The sequence below is a fragment of the Narcine bancroftii genome, chromosome 7 (assembly GCF_036971445.1).
Source record: "Narcine bancroftii isolate sNarBan1 chromosome 7, sNarBan1.hap1, whole genome shotgun sequence".
Classification (NCBI taxonomy): domain Eukaryota; kingdom Metazoa; phylum Chordata; class Chondrichthyes; order Torpediniformes; family Narcinidae; genus Narcine; species Narcine bancroftii.
In genome coordinates, this window is record NC_091475.1 from 153,430,808 (window position 1) to 153,457,762 (window position 26,955).

Genomic DNA, 26,955 nt, shown 5'->3' on the forward strand with positions numbered 1-26,955 from the left:
TGGCTGACGAAGGAAAGACAGCATAAAAACAAAAGAAAGGGCATACGTTATTGCAGAAATTGGCAGGAAGCTGGAGGATTGGGTAGCTTTTAAAAAACAGAAGGTAACAAAAAAAGCAATAAGGGGTGAAAAGATTAAATATAAAAGTAAGGTGGCCCATAAAAGAGGATCCCCAAGGTCTTTTAGAATAAAGATATAAAGAATAAATGAGAGGCAAGAATAGCCATGGGAAATTATGCTGGAGAAGTGTTAACGGGGAACAAAGAATGAATTGAATAGGTCTTTTGTGTCGGTCTTCATTATTAGAAAACTCTGGTGTTGTGCCAGAAATTCGAAAGAGTCAGGATGCAGAGATGAGTGTACTCGCTGTTAAGAAGGAGAAGGTGCTTGGGAAGCTAAAGGAAGTCACCTGGACGACATCCCAAGGTTCTGAATGGGTAGCTAAAGAGATTGTGAATGGAGTAGCTGAAGAGTTTGTAAGAGCATTTGTAGTGATTGTTCAGGAATCACTAGAGTCCGGAATGGTTCCAGAGGACAGGAAAATTGCAAATGTCACTCCATTCTTTAAGAAGGGAGAGAGGCACAAGATGGGAAATTATAGGTCTGTTACCCTAACTTCTGTGGTAAGCAATATTATCGAGTCCATTGTTAAGGATGAGGCTTTGGAGCACTTGAAAGCACAAGATAAAATAGACTGTAGTTAGTTTGGTTTCCTTCAGGGGAGATCTTACCTGACATATCTGTTTTTAAAGGAAGTAATGAGCAGTACAGACAGAAAGTCAATGGATGAAGCTTAGATTTTCAGAAGATTTTTGAAAAGGAGCTGCATATGAGGCCTCTTTAAAAAAAAGATGAGAACCAATGGTATGACAGAAAAGGTAATGAACTGACAGGAATAAAAGATTGGCTGACTAGCCAAAGGCAAAGAGTCGGGGCAAAGGGAGTATTTTTTCTTTTTAAAAATTTTTTTTGAGTTTAACAAAAACCCTTTCCACAAGGTTACTCTCTCTCTCTTTGGCTTGGCTTCGCAGATGAACATTTATGGAGGGGTATGTCCACATCTGCTGCAGGCTCGTTGGTGACTTACAAGTCCGATGCGGACAGGCAGGCACGGATGCAAGGGAAAATTGGTTGGTTGGGGTTGGGTGTTGGGTTTTTCCTCCTTCGTCTTTTGTCAGTGAGGTGGGCTCTGCGGTCTTCTTCAAAGGAATTTGATGCCCGCCGAACTGTGAGGCGTCAAGATGCACGGTTGGAGGTGATATCAGCCCACTGGCGATGGTCAATGTGGCAGGCACCAAGAGATTTCTTTAAGCAGTCCTTGTACCTCTTCTTTGGTGCACCTCTGTCTCGGTGGCCAGTGGAGAGCTCGCCATAGAACACGATCTTGGGAAGGCGATGGTCCTCCATTCTGGTGACGTGACCCACCCAGCGCAGTTGGGTCTTCAGCAGCATGGATTCTATGCTTGTGGACTCTGCCAGCTTGAGTACTTCGATGTTGGTGATGAAGTTATTCCAATGAATGTTAAGGATGGAGCGGAGACAGTGCTGATGGAAGCGTTCTAGGAGCCATAGGTGATGCCGGTAAAGGACTATCTTCTTCAGCATGATGCTGAAACAAGCCATGAAAGACCTCAACAATGAAGACGCTGTTTACATCCAGTACCGCACGGATGGCAGTCTCTTCAATCTGAGGCGCCTGCAAGCGCACACCAAGATACAAAAGCAACTTGTCCGTGAACTACTCTTTGCAGATGATACCACTTTAGTTGCCCATTCAGAGCCAGCTCTCCAGCGCATGACGTCCTGTTTTGCGGAACCTGCCAAAATGTTTGGCCTGGAAGTCGGCCTGAAGAAAACTGAGGTCCTCCATCAGCCAGCTCCCCACCATGACAACCAGCCCCCCCCACATCTCCATCGGGCACACAGAACTCAAAACGGTCAACCAGTTTACCTACCTCGGCTGCACCATTTCATCTGATGCAAGGATCGACAAAGATTTAGACAACAGACTCGCCAAGGCAAATAGCGCCTTTGGAAGACTACACAAAAGGGTCTGGAAAAACAACACAAGGTTACTAACGATAACATAAATCACATCATATACATATCACATATCAATTGTAAATTAGAAGCAGAACCATAATTATTACATAACTTATCCAGGCATCAACCTCTATAATGATAATTAAACAATTAAATCATAACTCGTACAATGTCCAAAAATTAATAAATGCAAAATTTATATAAATAATTCACGTAAAATCCCCTTTGTATAAGATATTTTATACTTCTCTGATGTGATCATGTTCTTCTGTGATATGATCTGTAATCTAGAGGGAGCCTTTTCTGGGTGGCTGCCAGTGACTAATGATGTTCCACAGGGGTCTGTGTTGGCCCACTAATGTTTCATGCTGTTTAAAAATGATTTAGACAACAGAATTGTTGTCTTTGTGTCCAATATGAAGGTGATGAAGGGATAGTGTTGAAGAAGCAGGGACTCTGAAGAGGGATTTGGATATGTTGGAAGAATGGATAAAGAAGTGGCAGATGGAATATAATTTTATGAAATGCATGGCCATGCAATATCATAGAAGGAATAAAGAAGTAGACAATTTTATAACTGGGGAGGGAATTCAGAAAGTGGAGATCCAAAGGGACTTGGGAGACCTTGTGCAAAATTTCCTAAAAGTTAACTTACTAGTTGAATCAGTAGTGAGGAAGGCAAATGCAATGTTACCATTCATTTTGAGAGGACAAGAATATAAAGGCAAAGATGTAATGCTGAGGTTTTTCAAGGAGTTGGTCAGACTACATTTGGAGTATTCTGAGCAGTTTTGGGCCCCATGTGAAAGGAAGGAGGTGCTAGCATTGGAGAGGGCCCAGAGGAATTTTACGAGAATGATCTCAGGGATGAGAAGGTAAACATCTGAAGAGTGTTTGGTGGCTCCGGGCTTGTACTCACTGGAATTTAGAAGGCTGAGGGGGTGACCTCATTGAAGCCTACCAAATATCGAAAGGTCTAGATAGAGTGGGGAAGATGTTTTCAGTTGAGGGGGAGTCTGCGACTAGAAGACACAGTCTCAATAAAAGTGTGCCTGTTTAGAACAGAGATTAGGAGGTTTTGTCAGAGCTTTGTATCTGTTTAATTTGTTGTCACATATGGCTGTAAATGTCAGTTCATTGAGTATTTAAAGCAGAGATTAATGGGTTCTCTATTAATAAGGGCATCAAAGATTATGCAGAAAAGGCAAAAGAAAAGGTTGAAAAGAAAAATACACCAGCCATGATTTAAATAGCAGAGCAGACTCAATGACCTGAATCCCCTAAGGCAGCATGTGTAAGTAGAGTTAATGGAGGGAAGGTGGGGCGGGTGGGGGGCGGGGAGGAGGTTGTGTTCTTCACTGATTCACCATCTTCTTCAGTTTCTTCCAATCTTGGGCAGGGAAGCTCCCATTACCACATTGTGATTCATCTAGCTAGGAAGCTTTTAATAATTCACCTGTAGAATTTGTTAAGGGACATGGTGAACAAGCCCAAACTTCCTCAGCCTTCGAAGGAAGTAGAGGAGCTGTGGTGCTTTCCCAATTGGTTGGTTCAGGTCAGGTCACTGGAGATGTTTATTCACAAGAAATTGAAGCTAAGGGGCATCAGGCAACACTAATGGCAGCTCTTTATCTGTCTTATGGCAGGCAGAAAGCAATTTTATGTAATGATACATGTTTTGTAATGTTACATGATAATAAAAGAATCTTGAATTTAATGTCTTCAGAGCTATGGATGTGCACAGGGGAGGGGGCTCTACTCTCCCCTCCCTTGTCTACGATTAGCTTCTTTGTCTTGATGACTGAGTGCAAGGTTCTTATGCTGGTACCATGGTATTAGACACTCATTTTCCATCCTGTATTCCACGTCATCATTATTTAATATCTGGCTCCTGCATGGTGTGTGATCAGCAAACTTAAGGATGGAGCTGAAGCAACATTTAGCTATGCAGTCTTGGGTGTAGAGGGAGTAAAGTAAGGGGCTGAATAAAATCCTTGTGGGCTGCCAAAACTGATCATGGAGGAGGTGTGTTTCCAATCTTTACTGATTGCATTCAGTGAGACAGGAAGGTGGGTGATGTGATGCAGGGACCAAGGTCATAAAGTTTGAGGATGAGTTTTTGATTATTTTTATAATTAAGGAAATGCAGATTATGTAGAATAAGCCTCCACAAATAGCAATGTGGTACTCACAAGTAATTTGTATATTTAAAACATTCAGGTTTGGGTTGGCCTGCACTTTACACTGCCGGACCAACTGAGTACTCAACCAAAGCCAGGATGATATGCATGAATAGCATGTTTGAGATGATTATATTTTCAATAATGACTGAGCTGAGCATGGAAAATATTAGAAGTACTGGAACACGGTTTGGGTTCAGATTGGGCATAGATCAGATTCGGATCAGGTTTTGATTTTGGTAGTTGTGTGAAGAAAACGTCCTTCATGTACTCTTTCATTTGAAGAACATATAGCTATATAGTTTAACATCTCCTGTGAAAGAACATAATGCTGACAATGTCACCTACAAGGGCACTAATATTAGATTTCCAAAATCACCTTTGCATGAATATAATTATTGTACAGTAAAAATGTTTCTTAATACAGTATATTTTCCAGTTTCCTGTTTGAACTGCATTTTTTCCATGCTTTATTATTTCAAAAGCTGTGAAGTAAATTTGCCTCTGATATACAGCACAGAGAGCTCCTATATTCATTATTTGTGCTGAGCTCATAGATTTTAGCAGTTGTCTCTCTCTGAAGTGCTTTGAAATCCAGGGAAGGAATTACCTAAATTGTTTTCACAGATGCTAAGTGACCTTTCCATCATTCTCTGCCTATTAAATGCATCTCATAAAATGCACATCCAAACATCCCTCAGGGCACATTTCAAATGAGAGAAAATTTTGAGAATCTGAAACAAAAACAGAAAAAAGATTGAAACACACAGCAAGAGGGGTTCTCTCCATTGTTTATGGATCACTGAATATATAAATTTCAGGAAACTATCATATTCTAAATAGTATCATGAGGGGCTACTTTTAGTATACTTACTCCAAATTAGCAGATGTTTTTGCCATCACTCATCATCAAAACTGGATCACATGCTAATATGTGGATAATCTATGCAACAGATTACCCTCAGTTTTTTCACCCAATCCCATCCAATTTATGTCCGTTATTTGCCCCTATCTCAACATGATCTGCCAAGTTGTGTCTAAATCAACTGTAGAAAACAGCTTATGCCATGCACAAAAAATTTGTACTTTTGTCTGAGTAACACAATTCAAAGAAATATTTGCAAATTAACAATGCATAGAGAGATCAGGGTAAGTGAGGTTTTTTTAAAATGCTTTAAGGTCCTGTCAGTTTGAAAACCTAGTCATTACTGGTGGAATAATTAAATGCTGAAGAAGTCAAAATTGTAGAAGTGCAGTGTCTTGATGAGTTTTTGGGCTGGACAAGTTCTAAAAGTTGAAACCATGAAAGAATCTGAAAGCTTTGGGAAATTTTTAGACAATGTTTCACTGGAAACCCTTGTACATGACCAAGCATAAACATAATAGGTAATTGGGACAAGGTATGAGTGAGGACTCAGGATATGGCCAAAAGTATTCTAAATGATCTCAAGTACTAGAGTACAGAACAGGCAAACTGTCTGAATTTGGATAGACAAACCTTAAGATAACAAAAGTAATTTTGATATCCTCAATGGATGCTAAGCTACTTCCAGAATCTAAAAGAGTATGTTTTTTCACACAGCTGCTGCTTTCTAGGAAATTATTCCCATTTTCCCATGCTGCGTAAAAAGCTCTGAGAAGGAATGAGGGTTCCATTCCTGTTCCAACATTTTACCTCCTAGAGCCCTAGTCATTTTCCCAGAATGCCTGCAGTCTATACTGAACTGCAGGCATTCCATAACCAAGGCAATAATGAATACACTCTTGCGATGATGCACTGCTATTTAAACTGCAGACAGAAATGGAGATTTTCAGTTTTGGTCATTCCTGTATGAGCGACCACTGCCCGGTTGTCGGGAGGCTCTTCCTAATGGTAAAATCCCACCAAGTTTATGTTTTTAAAAAAAACACTAGGGAGTCTGAGTGCAGGAAGGGATGACCACCAAGGTTTTAAACTATCTTACCACAGTTAGTTGTCAAAGAAATGGATGGAAAACATAACTACAGATTAAAAATTGTCTTAATATTGGGAAACCTATCTTTATCTGCTATTATAAAAACAAACAGCTTAGATATTGGGGACAGGTAAAGAGAGATTATGGGTGCTGTCACCACTATATGCTGTGGCTGAGAAAGGAGAAGGAAAATTGTTGTAGGAATGAAGTGACTGAATTGGAACTAGACAAATCCTGCCACTGCCAGCAGGACAGCAGGAGGGGGAAGTTACAGGCGTGGCCAACAATGTCAACATTTGCAGACAATTTGAGATGACAAAGAGGAGTAGTATGCTTTTTCCATGGTTACTCTGAATCTCAGCATAATTACTTTCATGCTGCAGTAGAGAACTGAAACATAATTAAATAGATTCAAACATAGTGTTCCACGAAATCCAGTTTCCTCCCACTGTTCAAGATCATACTGGGTGTGTAAGTCGATTGTATGTACCGTAATTGAGCAGCATGGGCTCATGGGCCAAAAGGGCTGGTTGCCGTGGTGTATGTCCAAATTTAATGTTTTTTAAATCTCAAGTTTGTGAGGGGAAAAGGTGACTGGGGATCAGTAATTGCAATGATGGTGGCAATGATCCTTTACAAACTGAAGATGGCAGGTTGTAACTTTGGGCGTTCCAGGGAAAATAAACTGTTAACAATTCCAACACTTAGAGGGCAGAAAAAGAAATGGATTTCGTGGGGAAGATGAAATGAGGAAAAAAAAACTTGGGGATATAGGAGAGACACTTTAAATGATAAGCCACGTCTCAAAAAGTTATTGCTTCTTAAAATTGCCAGCCCATTTATTAATGAGGCAATGTGTCATGCCAGAAAACTCTCTCTATTTTTATCTTCTCCATTCCTCTCCCTTCTTTCTACTTCTAGTAACTCAATATGAGATGACACCTACCCACTTTGTACAACATGAAGTGTGATCAAGAAATGAATAGAAGTGTTCACAGTCCAAATCCAAGCAGACAAAGGAAAATATGTGGTGTTTTCCTGTCAGCAATTTTTTTTGTCCCTCGTCTATTCTTCCTGCAGCTTGTTTCCTGAGCAATTATCACCTCAGCCTGTGCTCGCTGAACATTAAATAGGGCTGAATGAATTTTGACAAGTGACGTGTCATGGAGAAATGAGAAATCATTGTGGAAATGTATTATTAAATCACAAGTCACTATCATAACAATTATTTTACTGACTGTAGAAGTGGGTATTAAAAGTGTCAATGCTGCACCTTAAAGTGAAAGTTGATGTTGCAGTTTCAAGTAGTCCAGTGATACCATTTTCCACCAGTTGGTGTTTTTGGTGATTCCTGGAATTGATGATGACTTTTTCCACTCTCGTTCTGCTGCTGAGAGCTAACTAATGTTGCCAGTATGGGAAATCCAGAGTATTACAAATGAGATAAGGGGTGCCTCATGAGGTGGCATGTTCTTCTGCCATTTATTCTGGAACTTGATAGGCTCCCAATATACGGATTCAAGGTTTGCAATGCTATTGTGAAAGTTCCTTCTCCATTTTAAATAGTCTTGGACCATGATTGCCTGATTGATAAAAGAGGGAAGAGGGATTGTTTTGCCCAGTAGAGTGTGAGCTTGTGCTGGTTTTGAGGTTTTGCTTTTCAGCTACCAGCCTTTGCGATAACCTGGATGCTGAGATGTGGAAAGTGGTCCATTTTCCCCAGGGTTTTAATGTGAATATTCATTGTGAATTGTCAGTGTTTCAGGGTTGTGATTGGCTGATTGAGGGCTGTATTTGGAATGTAAGGCCCATCCTGTCAGATTTCAGAGAGAAAAAAAATAGCCTTTGAAATTTTCTGAATTCAAGTGCTCTCTCCATACCACAGCTGCTCTCTCCATACCACAGCTGCTCTCTCCATACCACAGCTGCTCTCTCCATACCACAGCTGCTCTCTCCATACCACAGCTGCTCTCTCCATACCACAGCTGCTCTCTCCATACCACAGCTGCTCTCTCCATACCACAGCTGCTCTCTCCATACCACAGCTGCTCTCTCCATACCACAGCTGCTGAAGTTGGATAATCTTGCTGCTGGAATGAAGTTGATGTAGGTTGAGCAGCTGTACATAAGTTCTATAGATAAGTACCACATCAGTGGAAGTGTTGAGGAGATGCAGAATTGTGGCAAAAAGATTGAAAAAAACTATTAGAACAAAGTTTTGAATGACACCAGTCTGCACTGATATTGATTCTGTAAAAGGCCCTTAAATTGAAGCCATGACTTGCATACTTTCAGAAAGCAAATATAAAATGGCAGCTGAATGTTAGGAGGGTACTGTGGTGTAACCACTGTATGTATGTATTGTGTGAGCTGGCTCGCCCCCTGAGCCTGTGACTCCTCCCTCCTGCAAATCCCAATAAAGACTGTTACACCCAAACTCCTCCCTCAGTACCTGCCTTAGAACTGGGTCAGCAACATGTGAGATGTCTTGAGATCTTAAGGTGATTAAAGCCTATTAATCATAACTCTCAATCTAATGTGGTTGATTGATAGCTCTACAGGTTCTCTATAGTTTCTTGGTTATTAGAATGAAATAACATCATTTCTAGTGGTTGATGTTGGTCTCTACACTTGTATTGGAGTTGTCACATGGTGAAGTTCATGTCTGTTGTGGCTCTAGATGGAAGGAATCCACATTGTGATTGAGTAGCAGTTCTTATGCCAGTAGCAGCAGGCGGTGATTGACTCCCTGTGACATGCAACAAGATAACCTTCCGTAGTTAACACCGTTGGATTTGTCTGCTTTCTTGAAGATTATCATGAGAGCAGCATCTCTTAGGTCCTCTAGTGTATCCTTCTCTTCCTAGAGCTGTAGAAAACTTGCCCAGTGTGCCATCAACAAAAAGTATGTCAGGTCTAATTTGGCCCATTTTCATTTCATCTGTCCACCATGACTGAAAGTGTCAATAGTGCTATCTTTTGGCATTTAAACACAATTTAAAATTCAAATAAAACAGGAAGTTGAGAATTTAAAAAAAACCAATGGATTTATACAGCAAATCTGGCTACACCTGTGAATAGTGAAACAAAATCAACATTGAAGTCAAAGACCTTTCAAAAGAAGTGGAATAAATCAGAAATAAATTAGTTTTACAAAGATCATGGGAAGGGAGGAAAGAATGCATTGGAAGGTATGTGATAGCATAGAAAGTGGTAAAGATTAAATCACAATATGGATGACAGAAAAGTAAAGAAACAAGAAATTAACCTTGACCTAGAGGTAGTGTAAATTGGAAAGCAAATTCATTAACTGAAATTCATGCACTCATTACTCTGAAGATTGTACTCTACTTAAAAGATGTAGAGTGTTGTTCTTTGAGTTTACATTTAGCTTTCTCAGAACAGTGGAAGAAGTTGAGAGCAGCACCCAAACTGGGAATGAGGCAGAGAATTAAACTGATTGTGACTGAAAGCTTAGGGTCACACTTTAGAATTAAACAAAAGTATTTTGCAAAGTGAAAACCCAGTCTGTTTCAGTCTTTCTAGTACATTTTGGCTGCAATTATTAGCTAAAAAAAAAAGTGCAAGTTAATCACTGCGTCATTGGATAGAATGTTTGTGATAGTGGAGAGCGGAAAGTGAGAAGTACCTTACCTGACAAACACATGGTGTAGAAATGTAAGAAACAGTCATGGGTGGTTAGAGAATGAATAAAAGAGGGCACTCTCAGAATGCTGGAAAGAAAGTAAGAGGAAATATTTGGTGGCAGGATCATGCTGGAGGCGCTACAAATGGACTGAATGTGAAGGCTGCTCAATAGAGAAGAGGGAAACATTTTTTTTAGTCCTGGAAGCAGGAGAATGGGAGCAGGAAGCATAGGAAATAAGAAAAACCTTGAATGTCTGCAAAATGGCAAGTATAGGAATTCTTATTTGAAGAGAAAGAAAGGAATGCCTGGTGCTGGTAAGGAAGATGTCTTCCTTAGAACAGAAACAACAGAGACTGATGAAATTTGAAAAAGTTAAATTCTTTCTGATGTATTCTGCAGTGGTAAATGAGTTAATGTTCATTGAGTTGAAAACCAGCTTATGAATTTGAAACATTTGTTGACAGATATTCTGCTAACACCATTTAAGCTCTTTATGAAAATAAAATAGAACCATGAAGTCTGACGGGCCACACTTCATCTTTTTTTTTAATGAAATAATTTTTGGATACACTCATCCTAACAGAGTTCATTTGGATTAAAAATTAAAGCAACTTTCATCACCCTGGTATATTTATAGCAGATAAAAATTATGACAGAGAAAAATTGTCTTTTTTTTTTAAACAGGTTATATATTGATGGTCCATTTGGGAGTCCTTCAGAGGAAGTCTTCAACTATGAGGTTAGCCTTTGTGTGGCCGGTGGTATTGGAGTGACCCCTTTTGCTTCAGTACTTAATACATTATTGTACGTGCATTTTCTTTCTGTCTGACAGTTTTGTTCATGTATTCATGAGTAATAAAGGACTTAGTTGGTATTAACCAAGTTGCCTAGTGAAGAAATGGAAATTAACTATTGAATTATCATTTTAATATGTGTAAAGAGCAAATATTCTTTTTGAAATGTTTGTTGGGTTTGCGTTTACCTTTCTTCATTGTGGCTTCCAAGTATATTTAAGTTTGTGTTCTTCTGTTCATACTTGTTTATGAGATAACTATCCTAATTTTATTAAGAAATTGATCAAGTTGTGATAATGTTGTTTGATAATCTTAAAAATTGTAACCCAAAAATCTGCTGCTTTTGAATTCTCCAGCCCAGGTATCAAATGATACAGTGACCTGTATCAGTTTCATGTTTCAATTAGAAATAGGAATTTGTGACATGTAGTTGACTGATTCTAGAACTTGTCACTATATTTATACAGTTTTTATAGTTTTTGCTGCTGTTGTAATAAAGTAGGATGAAAATATGTGTGCTCGCTCAGATACAGCCTAATTCTTTGGCTTGGCTTCGCGGACGAAGATTTATGGAGGGGGTAAAAGTCCACGTCAGCTGCAGGCTCAGATACAGCCTAATTAAATATAAAATAAAGTGTAGGTCCTGTTGGAATGGGTCAACAAAAATTCTCCATTTACCATTTGAAGTGTTTAAACAATAACTTGATTGCATTTTTTGTTATCAGACGTTCAGCATGTAAATCTTGTCAGCCTGCTTTACTTAACTTCAAATCCTCCTTCTACATGTGGACTTGATAGCCCAGTATTGTTAAACCTTTAAGGCCCAGATGGAATTTTAAGCAAAATGTAGGATGCGTAATGCAAATTAACCTTGCAATATTAGAACAATTCAGTTGTCTAGTCCAATAATTAGCATTAAAGCAATTGTCTTGCTCAAAATGTCAAGTGTAAGGCATGTTATGGAGATGGGAGTAAAGTCAACTTCATTCCATCCTGCATTGGGCACTGCCTATTGGTGAAGCTGAGCCTGTTTGCCTATTAGAGAAGGCTTAATATTTCATTCTGTCATGGCAGATTTCAGGATGAGTCTAACCCCCTCCCCCCGCCCAGAAGATTATTTACATTTTGCATTTCCCTCATTCTAACTTTTAATGATCAGTATTCTTTTGGATAAATAGAATACAAGTTCTTCCTTCAATGTTAGCATTTCATGGCCACAGATATAAAATTTTGACCAAAAAAATTTAGTACAGAAATGGAGAGTCATTTTTGTACAGGGTTTATGATAGCATGGATTTCTTTGCCTGGATGCTGGAAGCAGATACAGAATTTTTTTTTTTTTGAAGGAAATTGAATATAGCAAAAACTTGAAAACCCATGAAGAATGTGAAATTAAACGAATAGCTGTTTAAAAGAGCTAACAGAGATAGGATGGGCTGAATTTCCACCTTCTGCACTGTAGAATTCTATACATAGGGTCAAAAAATAAGTAATAAAAATCTGTTTACTTGAGTGTAACAGGGTTGAATGACCACATATGTGACAATAAGGTGGTGTGCTAGTTTAATGTTTTTCCCTGCTATAAAGGCAACATCATGAATGAACAGCTTTTGCTCACTATCCAGTATCAAGAATGAAAGATCAGATGTGGCAGAAAAATAGTGAAATTATTAGAGGGAAATGCTTGGTTTAAAAATGGGTGCCTCCACTGCAAGTTGTTTTAATATGAATAAATGATACAGATGTTAAAAAGATAATTGAGAAAAATTTGGTTATTTGAAAAAAAGAGTGAATTTTCCACTTTTGTTGAATGTTATGATAAAGTAATTTATCTGCCTGACAATAACCTGTATTAATGTCCTGTGACATAACCAGAAATAAATAGCTTTGACTAACCACTGAGTTTTAACACATGAAATAAAGGATATAAATTCAAAGTGATGTGTAAGACTCTACATGAAAACATTTAACGAGAACTTACTGTGTAGCCACGAGATAATGAGAGATTGTAAAAGGCATAAGGCAGACTCACTAAAGCACTTCTGAAATAAAAATATTAGAGAAGATGGGCTTTCACTTTGTACAATGAAAATTATGGCCAATAAAAACAAAGTGTTTAAAATTATGATGAAGCAGAGCTGATAGATGCAGATTGTCTCCAATGGCTGGAGATCTAGAACCTTAGTGAGACAACCTTAAATACAAATACTTTAAGGAGGACAACATAAACTTTTAACATGTGGTGGCATGAAGCTCACTTCAAAAATGAGTTGCTGAGATAGAAATTAGTATTTAAATTCCACAGAAACCCATGATGTGCATAATAGAACTATTTATTTGCGTGAAAGTTACACATAGATACCTGGCTGAAGGAGCCTATCATGTGGTTGGAACAGCTGAATGTTTCCAAGTTTATTACTTTATTCTTTAGTTCAGATCGAAAACTAAGGTGGATCAGTGCCCTCATCCTTTTCTCTGTCGTTAACACATAGCAATATAATTAGGTCACCTTTGTAAAAAAACATTGTTACAAATGGAATTGAAATCTTTAGATAGCATCAATTAACATTTCATCTTCAATTATTCAATATAACTCAACACAATAATATTTGTGGTTGACCACTTCTGTTAAAAGTACAAAATAGAAAAGCATTTTGGGGAGTTCATTATGCTAATGTAGAATAAATTTGTGTAGAATCCCAAGTGGTCAAGCATTATTTGTTACTCTTTAGTTCAGCCAGCAGAAGTTTATTTTCATGTGATTAGTCTTTATTATTTAAAATAAACAAATACTTTAATATGGAATATTTTAGTTAATTAGCCATTGATTATCAAATTTTAATTGGATAATCATATTAATAATTATTCAGACAACATAAGAAAACAATCTGTTGTGAAAGATACAATTTTAAAGGTAGAATCTGATTTTGTTCAGATTTTTATAATTATTGGACTTACTAAAAGTTCATTATTTTAACTGAATTATTTTGCATTTTATGATTTAAGGAGGTTTTTTAAATTACTGGAGCTTATTGTGTAGGGTATTTGGAAAAAAGTACGGAATATACTGCACTATCAACCACTTAGGCAAAGATTCCCCCTTCATATTGGTAAATAATCAGGTTGTGAAACAAGATGCAGCTAGAAACAAGTACAATTCTGTCATAAACCTCACCAAATATCTCTCATCTTGATGCAGAAAAAAATAAGTAATTGCATTTGGGTGGCATAGTTAGTGCAGCAGATACCACAATGCTATTACTTACACCTGGCTTCGAATCCAGCACCATCTGTAGAGAGCTTGTATGATCTCCCCGTATCTGCAAGGGTTTCCTCTGGGTGGTCCAGTTTCTTTCCACCTTTCACAAATGTCCAGGGGTTGTAGGTTACAGGCTTATGGGCTGGAAGGGTCTGTTACTGTGCTGCATGCCCAAATTTATAGATATATATAAAAGAAATAATTTCTGCGCTGTAAATGAAGTATAATTTTTCTGTACTTTGTTGTTAACTAATAAGCTAGTTTCAACTTTATTTTGTGTCTAGTATTTTTAAGCACAATTGGGAATAATCACATCTTTGTTGGCTATGCCACATCAGTTCATTTGTTTAAATAATCTTGCTGTTCATCCACAAAAAAACCCACAAACCTTCAAAAGGGGAAACAATAAATACAAATTGTAATTTAAACTTAATTGGCAGAGGAAGTTGGTCTATTTTGTTTTTTTTTGTTGTTGTGCCATGTTATTTTAATGTAGAGCACATCAAATTAAATGTTGATTGATTCAGTGGTAATGTTAAAAAGAGAATACAATGTAGAAGTGCAAATAATTGGCTCTGCCAAAGGAAAAGAGAAAACTCATTAAGCTGAATGTGCATCTTCAGTGCTTTGAGTCAATGAAATGTCAGACAGTTGTGCTCGTGCTTTGAGTGTACAGATTGCTATTTGGCATCCCTGATCAAAACTATTTAAAATGTTTTTGCTGTGACAACATTTACTAATTTAGTTCCTTTTTCCAGAATTGATTGGAAACAATATAAACTCAGGCGGCTTTACTTCATTTGGGTGTGCAGGGAAATTCAGTCTTTCCTCTGGTTTGCAGATCTGTTGTGCATCTTATATGAGAAGGTAAGAGTAGATGGCAATTAAGCCACTGATATGTTTGCTTATACTGTGCATTGGTAATAACCACTAATAGTCTAAAAACATGAGTTGTTACAAAAACTTCACTTGATGCTTAATTGAAGACTTTGGAAAGAAAAAACCTGCCAATACTGGAAATCTGAAATACTGTATTATCTGGCAATGAAAGAAATATTAAGCAGGTCAGGCAGCGACTGTAGAGAGGGAAGAAGAGAGAACATTTTAAGTTGATGACCTACCTGAATGAGAAAGATTAGAAACGGGCCTGTTTAATGTTTGGATTTCACAAAATGCCTAAAACTAAAACAAAATGAAAGCTAATGATTTGAAAAAGCAGGACCAAACTAAACTACCTGTTCAATGTTTGCTGTAAAAAAACTAGGTTTTGAATTAGGCTTCAGTAGTTACAGAAATGTATTCTCCACTGTTAATTGGATTTCTACATGTTTTATATTTTCAGGGGAAAATATTAAAAACACAATTTAACTGTTCTATTTTTCCTCTTTTCAGTTCATCAAATATTTTAAAAGACATTTGTTCTGACATTCTTTTAATAGATACCCCATTTATGAGTGGCAAAATTAGTGTTATTCCTACATAACTCCAGTGACCAAGTTTCAATCCTGACCTCTTGTGCTGTCTATGTAGAGTTTGAAAGTTCTCCTTGTGGCCTCACAGGTTTTCCCTGAGACCTCCGGTTTCTTCCCAAATATGTTCTGGTTGTTGGGTTCATTGACTCCTTTAAACCTTAGTTGTAGGAGAATTTGGTGGAGTTGATGGGCATTGGAAAAAATAAGTGGGAAATGGGACTGGCTGGAATGCTCTGTGAGACAGCATATCTCTACAGCCTGAATTGTCTGTCTATAGCAAAGGGAAATATTGGAAAATGTGGCTTGTGCTAATTTTACATCATGCAATTAATCCAATTTGAAATGCAAATCTTGTTCAATGTATTCATGGCGAATGTTGACAAGGTTTTGCTCACTGCCCATTTCTTCCGAGATTATGATATTAATTCATCTGAGATGATTGTCATCAGTATCTGGCTGTGACAGAAGAATTGGCTTTAAGGATCCTAAGACTAGTTTATGGAAGAGCAGAGTCGTAGAGAAAGTGGAAAATATTTGACACATATAGTTCTTTACATGTTCATTGGTAGAAAATCAAGACTCCACATAAACATCCAAAAAACATTTTAGATACAATGCTAAGTGGAGAATTTTAAATGTCAAGGATAATTGCATCTTTAAGGGAGGCAGCTCCAGGCAGACGGAAGAATGGTGATCAAATTGCTCAGTAAAATTTAACTGAAGTTTTTATTTCAACTCATGGGTTTTAGATTATGGGAAATTTGGTTGGTAAAGAGAATTAAAAATACTGAATTTGTGCACTGACTATGGGATAGAAGGGGTTTAGGTTCATTGTATGATAATGATGGGGAATTTAATAAAATGCTCCTGTTCCTTGAGGATGAATCCTCCTCCATCAGCTACGAAATCACACTCCAAGATCCACCAACCCATCAGCAGAACAGATGGAGATTGCAGTCTATTAATGTCAGGAAGTACTCTGTGGGCAATTGAAGATTCTCCAGTGGTTTTGAAGGGGTGGTTTAGGGATTTGATTGCTCCCACCAACTTTAGGCAGCACAGCTGTGTGAATCGTGTGTCATTTTAACAGTGTCTAGATGTGTCATGAGGAACATTGATTATTTAGCTCAATTTGCTTAAATAGAAGGCAATTTGCTGGAATCTTCATTAATGCTTCATAATTGATTTTGATTGCGCCAATTTTCAATTTCTAGCTATGGCAGGAGAACCGTCCAGACTACTTGAACATCCAGCTGTACCTCAGTCAAACAGATGGGTTGAAGGTAATTTAGCATTGTAAGCTTCTGCATGCCTATACCTTTCTAGTTAATCCCATCATAGTATTTCCCAACATTCAATTCTCTTGGAACTCGATTAAAATTTGTTATTCTTGATTTTAATGGAATTTATCAAACATCTTTATCGTTATGAAGCCAATTCAATTCCAGCCAATTTATGTTTGTTAATAAGAATTTATGGTTCTCATTGCACGATGCCAAAAAGGATCAAAGTTAAATAAGTCAAGGTGCCAAGATTCCTTTATTGTTATTTAATTAAACAGTTGTAAAATTACACAAAATTTGCTTTAGTCTGCCATAAGGCAGTCAGATTTGCCATCAGAAGAAATTGCCGGTGCCTCCTATAGTCAGAGAAAGAGAAGCAAAACAGAGTTCCTCAGAGTCACCGAGTGTCCGTGGATTTACAGACTCCAGTCCAAACCTTCGGCAACCAAGCTCCAGATCCAGACGTCCAACACGAACAGAAAGCTGTCAGCGCCCTCAGTTCCCTATCACATCTCAGTTTCAATACCTGGTATCCTTTCAGCCACACTCGTGCCAATCTCCAGCAGTTCACAGCTTGGCATGAATCCTTTGACTGCAGGCATCAGCAGCCTGTGTATGCTCCTCGTCTGAAGTCACCAACAGCCTGCCGCCTGTGTATTCTTCAGCCACAAAGACTCTCACTGGTCTACTGCCATTGTCACCATCCCATGTATCAACTCTTCTGCTTCTCCTTCTCAAATTTGAGTCCTCTACTTCCCCAGAGTTGCAATCCCTTGAGGCTGCTGCCAAACATCTTGGGCAGAGATCCTGTGGTTCCATCATTTTAAAATAAACCACTGTCGGTTCCTTTAATAGTTCAGTTAAAGCCTGTAAGGAGCCGTTGGTGGTTGGACTGGGCGATAGAACCCTTCAGAGGAGCGCTTTGTTTCCTCACTCTCCATGAGTCCTCACCAGTGGTAGTCCTGTTGTTGCAGCAACTCTGACAGTATTGTCATTTTTTAACCAATCCCTTGCTTCAAAGATTATGCAATTGAGAGTAATTGTAATACATAGTTACATTGGAGTTTTATTTCCAACATGATGTTGTTAATAATGCAGGTCAATAGGACTATTGGAGTGGTGGATGCCATAGACTAGAAGGGCTGAATGGCCTGTTTTCTGTGCTGTAGCATTCTGTAGTCCTAAAGAGTTTCAATTCTATGAGTGTTCTCAGGTTAGGAGTAAAGAAAGCTCCCATAAGTTATTCTGCCTGTCTTTCACTCTGCACACATTAGAGTGCCTTGGTAGCCATTGCCCAAAAACGAAGCTCATTAATTGTTGATCAAAAGTTTTGTATTTATGTGGCCTCTCTTTCCCCAATCCTCGAAAATCAAGTGCAGTTCAGCTTTAAGTACCTGAGGTCATTCACTTACCTGTTATTCTGAATTGAAGTTTTACTCAGATGGAATTCAAATGGAAGTGATATTTGTTCATGTAAATCTCAAAGAATGGCGTGGCAAGAAAAACATAATGAATGGCAGAACTGGAGCAGTTTCCCATCTTCGCTGCTGAAAGACCTCACTCTAAAATCCTCAGAATACTATGCATGTTTCTAAAATCTCTACTCCTAAATTCTTTGCTGGAATTCAGATTGTAGTGCACTGTTAGAAATCACCAAGATTAGGCTGAGGGAACGATAGGCTTTAATATACAGAAGAACCTTGCTGGCCCAGATCCAGGTACAGGAATGGAGGGAAGGGAGAGGTGGCTCGACCTTTATGGCCCAGGACTACGGGGGAGGAGTCATAGGGTATGAGTCATCAGTGGGCCAGCTCCATATATACAGTACCCAACAATAACTAAATACAATGGAGGAAACCTATCACCACACAGATGTTATCCATTATACATTGTATAATCTCCAAAAACCTTTCTGCTCATAACACATATGATGTGAACTAACTGACCTTTGTACAGATGGAACACAAGATAAAGGCCAGGATTCCATTGATTATTTTCTATCCCAGTCCATTATATTTTAATGATCTAAGCAGCCACTAAATCTTGAGTTGTTTTGACTATTTCATTTTCCCATTAATGAAGCATTCTCTTTCTGGGAATAAAATGGATTAACTCACAGATGCTTATTCTGAAATCCATTTTCTACAACTTTGTCAACTTGGCAAACTTTATCTCTATGTTTTTCTATTCCTTTTTACCATCACAGTAGTTTTGTATTTGTCACCAGTTGAGATCTTCTCGGGCCACTGCACAAATTGAGTGCCTATTTATTATACCATTTTGTTCTTGCCACTTAACCTCATTCAATTGAGATTTGCCATCAATTCCTTGAGCTTTAAATGTCTTTTATGATGTCCTTATTCCCCCAAAGTTCCTCAACATGGTTATCCAACTGCATGAAAACCAACAAGGTCGGGTCAGATACAGCAATGAGCTCTCTGAACACTTCTCCATTAACAATGGCGTGAAGCAAGGCTGTGTTCTCGCACCAACCCTCTTTTCAATCTTCTTCAGCATGATGCTGAAACAACCCATGAAAGACCTCAACAATGAAGACGCTGTTTACATCCGGTACCGCACGGATGGCAGTCTCTTCAATCTGAGGCGCCTGCAAGCTCACACCAAGACACAAGAGCAACTTGTCCGTGAACTACTCTTTGCAGACGATGCCGCTTTAGTTGCCCATTCAGAGCCAGCTCTTCAGAGCTTGATGTCCTGTTTTGCGGAAACTGCCAAAATGTTTGGCCTGGAAGTCAGCCTGAAGAAAACTGAGGTCCTCCATCAGCCAGCTCCCCACCATGACTACCAGCACCCCCACATCTCCATCGGGCACACAAAACTCAAAACGGTCAACCAGTTTACCTATCTCGGCTGCACCATTTCATCGGATGCAAGGATCGACAACGAGATAGACAACAGACTCACCAAGGCAAATAGCGCCTTTGGAAGACTACACAAAAGAGTCTGAAAAGACAACCAACTGAAAAACCTCACAAAGATTAGCGTATACAGAGCCGTTGTCATACCCACACTCCTGTTCGGCTCCGAATCATGGGTCCTTTACCGGCATCACCTACGGCTCCTAGAACGCTTCCACCAGTGTGGTCTCCGCTCCATCCTCAAAATTCATTGGAGTGACTTCATCTCCAACATCGACGTACTCGAGATGGCAGAGGCCGACAGCATCGAATCCACGCTGCTGAAAATCAAACTGCGCTGGGTAGGTCACATCTCCAGAATGGAGGACCATCGCCTTCCCAAGATCGTGTTATATGGTGAGCTCTCCACTGGCCACCGAGACAGAGGTGCACCAAAGAAGAGGTACAAGGACTGCCTAAAGAAAGCTCTTGGTGCCTGTCACATTGACCATCGCCAGTGGGCTGATATCGCCTCAAACCGTGCATCTTGGCACCTCACAGTTCGGCGGGCAGCAACCTCCTTTGAAGAAGACCGCAGAGCCCACCTCACTGTCAAAACACAAAGGAGGAAAAACCCAACACCCAACCCCAACCAACCAATTTTCCCTTGCAACCGTGTCTGCCTGTCCCGCAGCGGACTTGTCAGCCACAAACGAGCCTGCAGCTGACAAGGACATTACCCCTCCATAAATCTTCGTCTGCGAAGCCAAGCCAAAGATTCCCGTGCAAATGCATACTTGATCTCATCAGCTGAACAATTTGAAGACATTCTGTTACACCTCAGTTATACACTTAAGTAACAGATGTTAGCTTTTCCACCTCCTGAATAGTAGAGTGACATTTTTTTTCCAATCTGAAAGCATGGTTTGCAAATCAAAAGAACTTTAAAAATTATAATAAAAATAGATGTATTCCCACCGACTCATATTTAAGCCTAGAAAAAAAAATTAGGTATAAAAGATGAAAAGTTTCAGTTTGACAAGGTATGGGGTCCTTTTATTGATAGTTTTAGAGGATTTGGGTGCTCTAGGGCTGTTCTAGAGGCTGCAACGATCCATCTTTTTATTTTTCTTGTAACCTTGATTAGATGGTGGGAGTAGATTAGTTTAAGTTTTTTTTCTTTTAGAAAAGTGGATTTGTTGGTTTAATTATAATTATCCTTATTTTTTTATCTTATTAAGTTCTATTGTGATTTGTTGTAATAGTATTTAATTGATTTATATCTATAATTAATTTAATAGATAATCATGATTAATATTAAGGGATGGAATGTATACATTATTATTTTGTATTGCTTTTTTAATATGGATGGTTACGTTAAACTCAATTAAAATATTTTTAAAAAGAAAAAAAATCCATCATGTTCTCACTTTATTTTAAAAGCTTGGGAGCTTTTAATCAAGTTTGGGGAAATAAACATGTTCTCGCAACTGTTATTTTACTTACACTAGTTTTTGTCATTCTGCATCCATGGTTTGGTATTAGATTCCTGAGGATGTCTAGCATATTGGCTTCTGCTTCCACCGTAAATTCTTCAATTTACTAATTATTCAATCTTGCTGCCAAGTCCTTATTTTTAATTGTAGTATTAATTTTATCTTTTTGCAATGTGTGCATATTGCTCCTATTTCTTTCCACATAGAAAGAAGTTGTGCTGACTTTGAGAGTGGGTATAGGAGGATAGAGTGCAGGTTTCAAAATGTACAGAGGTTGTAGGATATTTGGAGTATTTGGGTAGCACAGGCTCGTGAGCCAGAAGGGCCTGTTATTGTGCTGTATGTCTAAATTTAAATATTATAAAATAAAGAGTGCATTACATGTGGTTGAGCATTTGGTGCAGGAGGGTAAGTTTCAGACATAAACAATTAGGATCTTTTCTGGGAGAGAGGTATAAAGGTTTCTATGCTGTATACACAGGTATAAAGGTCTTGCTAATTTCCTTTTGTACTCTGATAGCTCCGTGGTTAGAGTGCATGTCTTGTAAGCCAGAGGTTGCGTGTTCGTTCCTCGCTGAGGCCTCATTTCTGTGAGGGGTGCTGTACAAAGTGGCAACTTTCTGTCTTTGTTACGGTAGCCAATGCTAAAAAAATTCATATACGTTACATCCTAAATGTAGTATTATGTGATAGTATTGGAGCCTCTATTTACATTCTTATAATAGTTAGGACCTATTCCAGTTTTATGTTCCTTTATCACCAGCAAAGAAAACCTAAAAATGGTGTACTGGAAGAACTTGCATTTTATTGTCTCCTGAGTAACCACCAACTTGAAGTTAGGCCTTTCATCAGGATTCAGAAGGATATTTACGGGGATTGAGTTATAAGGAGTGACTGGGTTGGCTAGGATTTTTTCACTGGAACATCTGTGGCTGAGGGTGGCCTCAGAGAGGTTTATAAAATCATACGGTGAAGTGTCATAGTCTTTTATCCAGGGTAGGGTAATTTGAAACTAGAGGGAATAGGTTTATGGTGCAAGAGGAAAGATTTACAAGGAATTTGAGAGGCAACTTTTTTCATACAGTATGCATATGGAAAGAGCTATGAGAAGAAAATGCAGAGGCAAGTACATTTATGATATTTAAAGACATTTGTACAGGTACATGGATAAGAAAAGCTGAGAATGGGCCAAATGCAGACAAATGGGATTAGCTCAGAGCTGCTTGATCAGCTGGAGAGCTCTTTGACTCGGTAACAGAAACTAGTTTCAGCCCACTAGTTGATGTCTACTTTATTGTGCTCATTGTGCAGTGCAGACCCTGCCTGCATGAAATGCCGGTACCTGTAGTAGTTGCATTTGATATGCAGTCTCCATTACATATGTAGGCGACCTTGAGGATCAATATTGCACAAACAGTTCAGGATCAGGAAGTACCCAATTGTATTTAATGATCAGGATCTTTAAAGGAATTTCCTTTTTTAATGCCACAGGATCTTATGGCCCAGATATTTTTCACAACCCATAAAAGTGTGACAAGTTGATGTGTGTGGCACCTGAGAATTTTTTTAAAAGTTCTGCTGAGGCAAAATTCTGTTGTACAGGAAGCACTAAAGGGGTAGTGGGTCAGAAGTGTTAGGACATAGATCAGGATCTAAATGAATCAGATGGTGATTTAAAGTGAGTAAGAGTTGAGGAGAAGATCGTGCTTGTGATCACAAGCTCTTGAAAGCAATCTTGGGAGAGTTATTGATTTTTTTTTAAAGTTAAAGAATCTCATAAAATGCCCATATTTGCATGAGTAGCTACATATGTACGAAGCCATTTAAATTTCTAAGCCTATCGATTTCTGTCTGTCTTCATTTGAAAATAATTAAATATGACCAGAGGTATTTCATTTCCATTTTACTGTATGTGTGTTCCAAGATTAAGTTTGGTGAAGCATTCGGTTAACTTGCGAAGTGTGAAGTTGGCATTATGTTGGAAATATGAAGTTAAAAATAGCCAAGAAAATGCACACCATTTCTCCAGCATCAGAAGAAGAAAGACAAATGACCATGTATTTAGACATGTGCCAACCAGCAGATAGGTCAGCTCTCCCCCTTTTAGCATCATTTTAATAGTTTTATGGTACATCCGGCATATAAGTCAACCCCCATTTTTGAGTGATCCGGGTCTCCCAGCAATAACCCAATTTTTTTTTTAAAACACCCCAATCACCATGTAAAAAAGCTGTAAATTACTGTAAGAAAGTTTTAAAAAACACCTCGGCCTACTGGGCAGGAGCGGCGACTTCATTCTCCCAGTGGGTGCAGGAACCTCAGACCTACGTGGCAGGGCAGTGACCTCGTTCTCTGGAGCAGGAACGGCGGGATCAGGAGCCTCCTGCCAGGAGAAGAAGGTCACCGTTCCTGCCCGGTAAGCTGAGGTCGCCGCTCTTGCTTGGGAGAAGGAGGTTGCCGTTCCTGCCACGTTGCAGAGTAAGTAGATATGAGCAATACATGCTGACTTGAAGCTGTTGGTTAATTCCGAATAGATCCAGCCCAATGAGACACACAGATGGAGTTTGATACTTGTGCATATCAAAGTCCATCTTTCTCTGATCCTTGATGAGACAGATTCTTAAATATGATTGGTTTAGGTGTAATTCACACACAATGTTTCTCCCTGGAACCTGCCGCAAAATGCTGTTAAAATAAACTGATACTGAGAACATTAAATTGTACATTATTCCAATAACAGAGTAGGATGAATTTTAACATGTTCTGAATTTACAGAGAAGGCATGAATGAGAGACTTTAGTGATCAATTTTTATTATGTACTTTCTATTTTATTATGCAGAACTTAAATGGAGAAAAGTATCAGGTGCTGAATTCCAGGCTTATTATTGGAAAACCTCGCTTGAAGCTTCTGTTTGGTGAAATAGCCAAATGCAATCGACAGTGAGTACATATTAAGTTTCTGGATGTTTATTTTCTGCATTCTTATGTTTGTCCTCTGGAATCTTATTTCAGACTACGTGGTACTGATATTTAGCTCCTTTTGGTACATTGTAGAGGAACAGGGTCTTGAATTGTGGTGTCCTTGGGGGATGAGGGAGGCAATTGATGAGCTGACTAGACCATTGTGTGGTTTCATCAATGGACCCAAGAGGCCACCAAGAACACCCTAGCCAACGCTGCCCTCCTCATGCACCCCCGGACTGACGCCCTGACCACTCTCACCACAGACACTTCCAGCACAGCGGTCAGGGGTGTACTTGAGCAGCTTGTTGATGGATATTGGCAACCACTATTCTTTTTCAGTAAACACCTCAGGCCCAAAGCTCAAGTACAGTGCCTTTGACAGAGAACTGTTAGACATATACCTGGAAATTCTGAACTTCCGATACTTCCTGGAGGGCAGGAAATTCAAAATTTACACGAACCAAATACCCCTTACATTCGCCTTCTGTAAGGTGTCCGACCCAAGGTCAGCCAGGCAACAGCGGCACCTGACCTACATCTCTGAATTTACTACAGATATTGACCATATAGCTGGTAAATCCAACGAGGCTGATGCTCTATCCTGGCTGACTATCTCAGCAGTACATGACCCTACCCCTGGCATCGAGTATATGGCCCTGGAAAGGTGCAGCAAGCAGACCCTGACATTCTAGCGTACTGGATAGCACACATCGGCTTACACCTGAAGGACGTCCAGATTTCCCCGGCAATTGCACACTGCCCTGCGACACCTGAACGGATAAATCTCGCCCTGTTGTTCCAGCCACACGGAAGAGGCGAGTGTTCAAATCAGTCCACAACTTTGCTCACCCTGCCATCAGAACTACTGTTAAGATGGTGGTGAGCAGGTACGTCTGGCACTGTCCACAACACTTCCAGCCTTTGTTTCACCTGCAAACTTACTGACTCATCCTTCCACTTCTTCATCCAAGTCGTACATAAAAATCACAAAGAGCAGGTGTCTCAGAACATATCCTGGAGGAACTCCACTAGTCACTGACCTCCAGTTAGAATAAATTCCATCTACTACCACATTCGGCTTTCTTCAGGCAAGCAAATTCTGAATACGTACAGACAAGTTTCCATGAATCCCATGTCATGACTTTCTGAATGCGTCTTCAAATGCCTTTACTGAAATCGATATACACATCTACTGACCAACTTTCATCAATTTCTTTTGTCACTTCCTAAAAAAATACTCCATTAGGCTTGTGAGGCACAATCTGCACGTCACAAAGCCACGCTGACTATCCCTGAGAAAATTATGCTTCTCTAAATACTCATAAATCCTATCCCTAGGAATCCATTCCACTAGTTTGACATAAGATTGACTGGACTGTAATTTCCAGGATTTTCTCTATTACATTTTTTTAAACAAGGGGACTAAATTTGCCATTCTCCAAACCTCTGGTACCTCCCCTGTGGCCAGGGAGGACCCAAAAGTCATTGCAATGCCCCAGCAATTTGCTTCCTCTAGTAACCTATGGTCTTTCTCATCCGGTCTCGGGGACTTGTCAATCCGAATGTTTCTAAGAAGATCCAGCATTTCCTCTTTCCTCAACTTGTTCCAGTTCATAAGCATGCTCTATACTGACCTCACATTCTCCTCTTTCTGGTGAATACAGAAGCAAAGTAATCATTTAGGACCTCCCATACCTCCTCTGGCTCCAGACACATATTCCCTCCTTTATCTTTCATCATTTGCATAGGTTGCCTAAGGTTTTCCTTAATCCTACTTGCCAAGGCCTTCTCATGCTCTCTTTCAGCTCCCCTTAGTCCTTCCTGGTTATCATATAATTTTCATGAATCTTCCCAATGTTTGCTTCCTAAACCCTATATATTCTTCTTCCTCTTAACTAACTGCCTCTTTTTTTTAAACTAACCTTGGTTCCCTTGCCCTACCCTGTAACATCCTCTACATTACTTCTGTGGTTTCCCCAAGAATATCTGTTCGCATTTTACTCTCCCCAGAATCATATTTTTATTAGGCTTTCACCAATTAAACACACTACTCCTATTCTTGAACATAGATATACTAAAGGTCAGGAAGTTCTGATCACTGTCACCGAAATGCTCCCCCATCGAGAGGTCTGTCACTTGACCAGGTTTATTACCCAGTACTAGATGCAGCGTGGCCTCGCCACTAGTTGGCTTTTTCACATATTGTGTCTCGAATCCTTCTTGGACACACCTGAAAAATACTGCCCATCTATCCCTCTTGCAGTAAGCAAGTGCCTGTCAATATTTGGGAAGTTGAAGTCTCCCAGAAGAACAATCCTGTTATTTTTGCAGCATTCCAAAATATGACACAGGCAACCTTCTTAACTGCTCCTCTGTATTCTATATTTGGAGGCCTATGTTCCTGTTTCTGTGTTCCACCCACACTGACCCTATAGACAATCCCTCTACAATATTCTCCCTTTCTATGGCTGTGATACCATTTCTGATTAGTAATACTAGCAACCCTCCCTCAACCCCATTTCCTCCCTTCCTATCTCTTTTAAAACATACAATTCCAATCCTGTACTTGCATTAGCCAAGTCTCTGCAATGGCTACAACATCATAACTCCATGCTCTAAATTTATCACCTTTATTTCTAATGCTTCTCACCTTGAAATAAGCACATTTCAAACCCTCCCTCTACTGTGTGTTATTCTTCACAATTTCACTACACATTGCATCAACCTTTCCACCTTTATTTACTCTATTCTTTGCCGTCATTCTAGTTCCCAATCCCGTGCCAAGCAAATGTAAATGTTCGATAACAGCTCCAGCAAATTTCTATACCAAAATATTGGTCCCCTTCCAGTTCAGGTGTATCCTTTGCTTTTTGTACAATTATACCTTACCCTGAAGAAATTCCAATGATTCAGAAACCTAGCCTGCCTCCTGCACTAATTATACAGCCATGCATTCATCTGCCATGTAATCCCATTCGTGCACTCACTGGTGCATTGCACA

The 26,955-nt window shown here is 39.2% G+C and overlaps 1 protein-coding gene across 13 annotated transcripts in view; it reads left to right on the top strand.

Moving 5' to 3' along the window:
• LOC138739231 (NADPH oxidase 4) overlaps positions 1-26,955 on the top strand; it is a 271,753-nt gene that overhangs the window by 236,865 nt on the left and 7,933 nt on the right. For 10 of the 13 annotated variants that reach the window (XM_069890863.1, XM_069890862.1, XM_069890865.1 and 7 more), the window contains 4 exons: positions 10,512-10,631; positions 14,639-14,747; positions 16,567-16,635; positions 23,830-23,930. In XM_069890863.1, coding sequence (XP_069746964.1) covers positions 10,512-10,631; positions 14,639-14,747; positions 16,567-16,635; positions 23,830-23,930 — 399 coding nt within the window. Of the gene's footprint in view, positions 1-10,511; positions 10,632-14,638; positions 14,748-16,566; positions 16,636-23,829; positions 23,931-26,955 lie in introns of those variants that run through there. The other 3 variants (XM_069890864.1, XM_069890875.1, XM_069890873.1) reach the window with 2 other exon arrangements.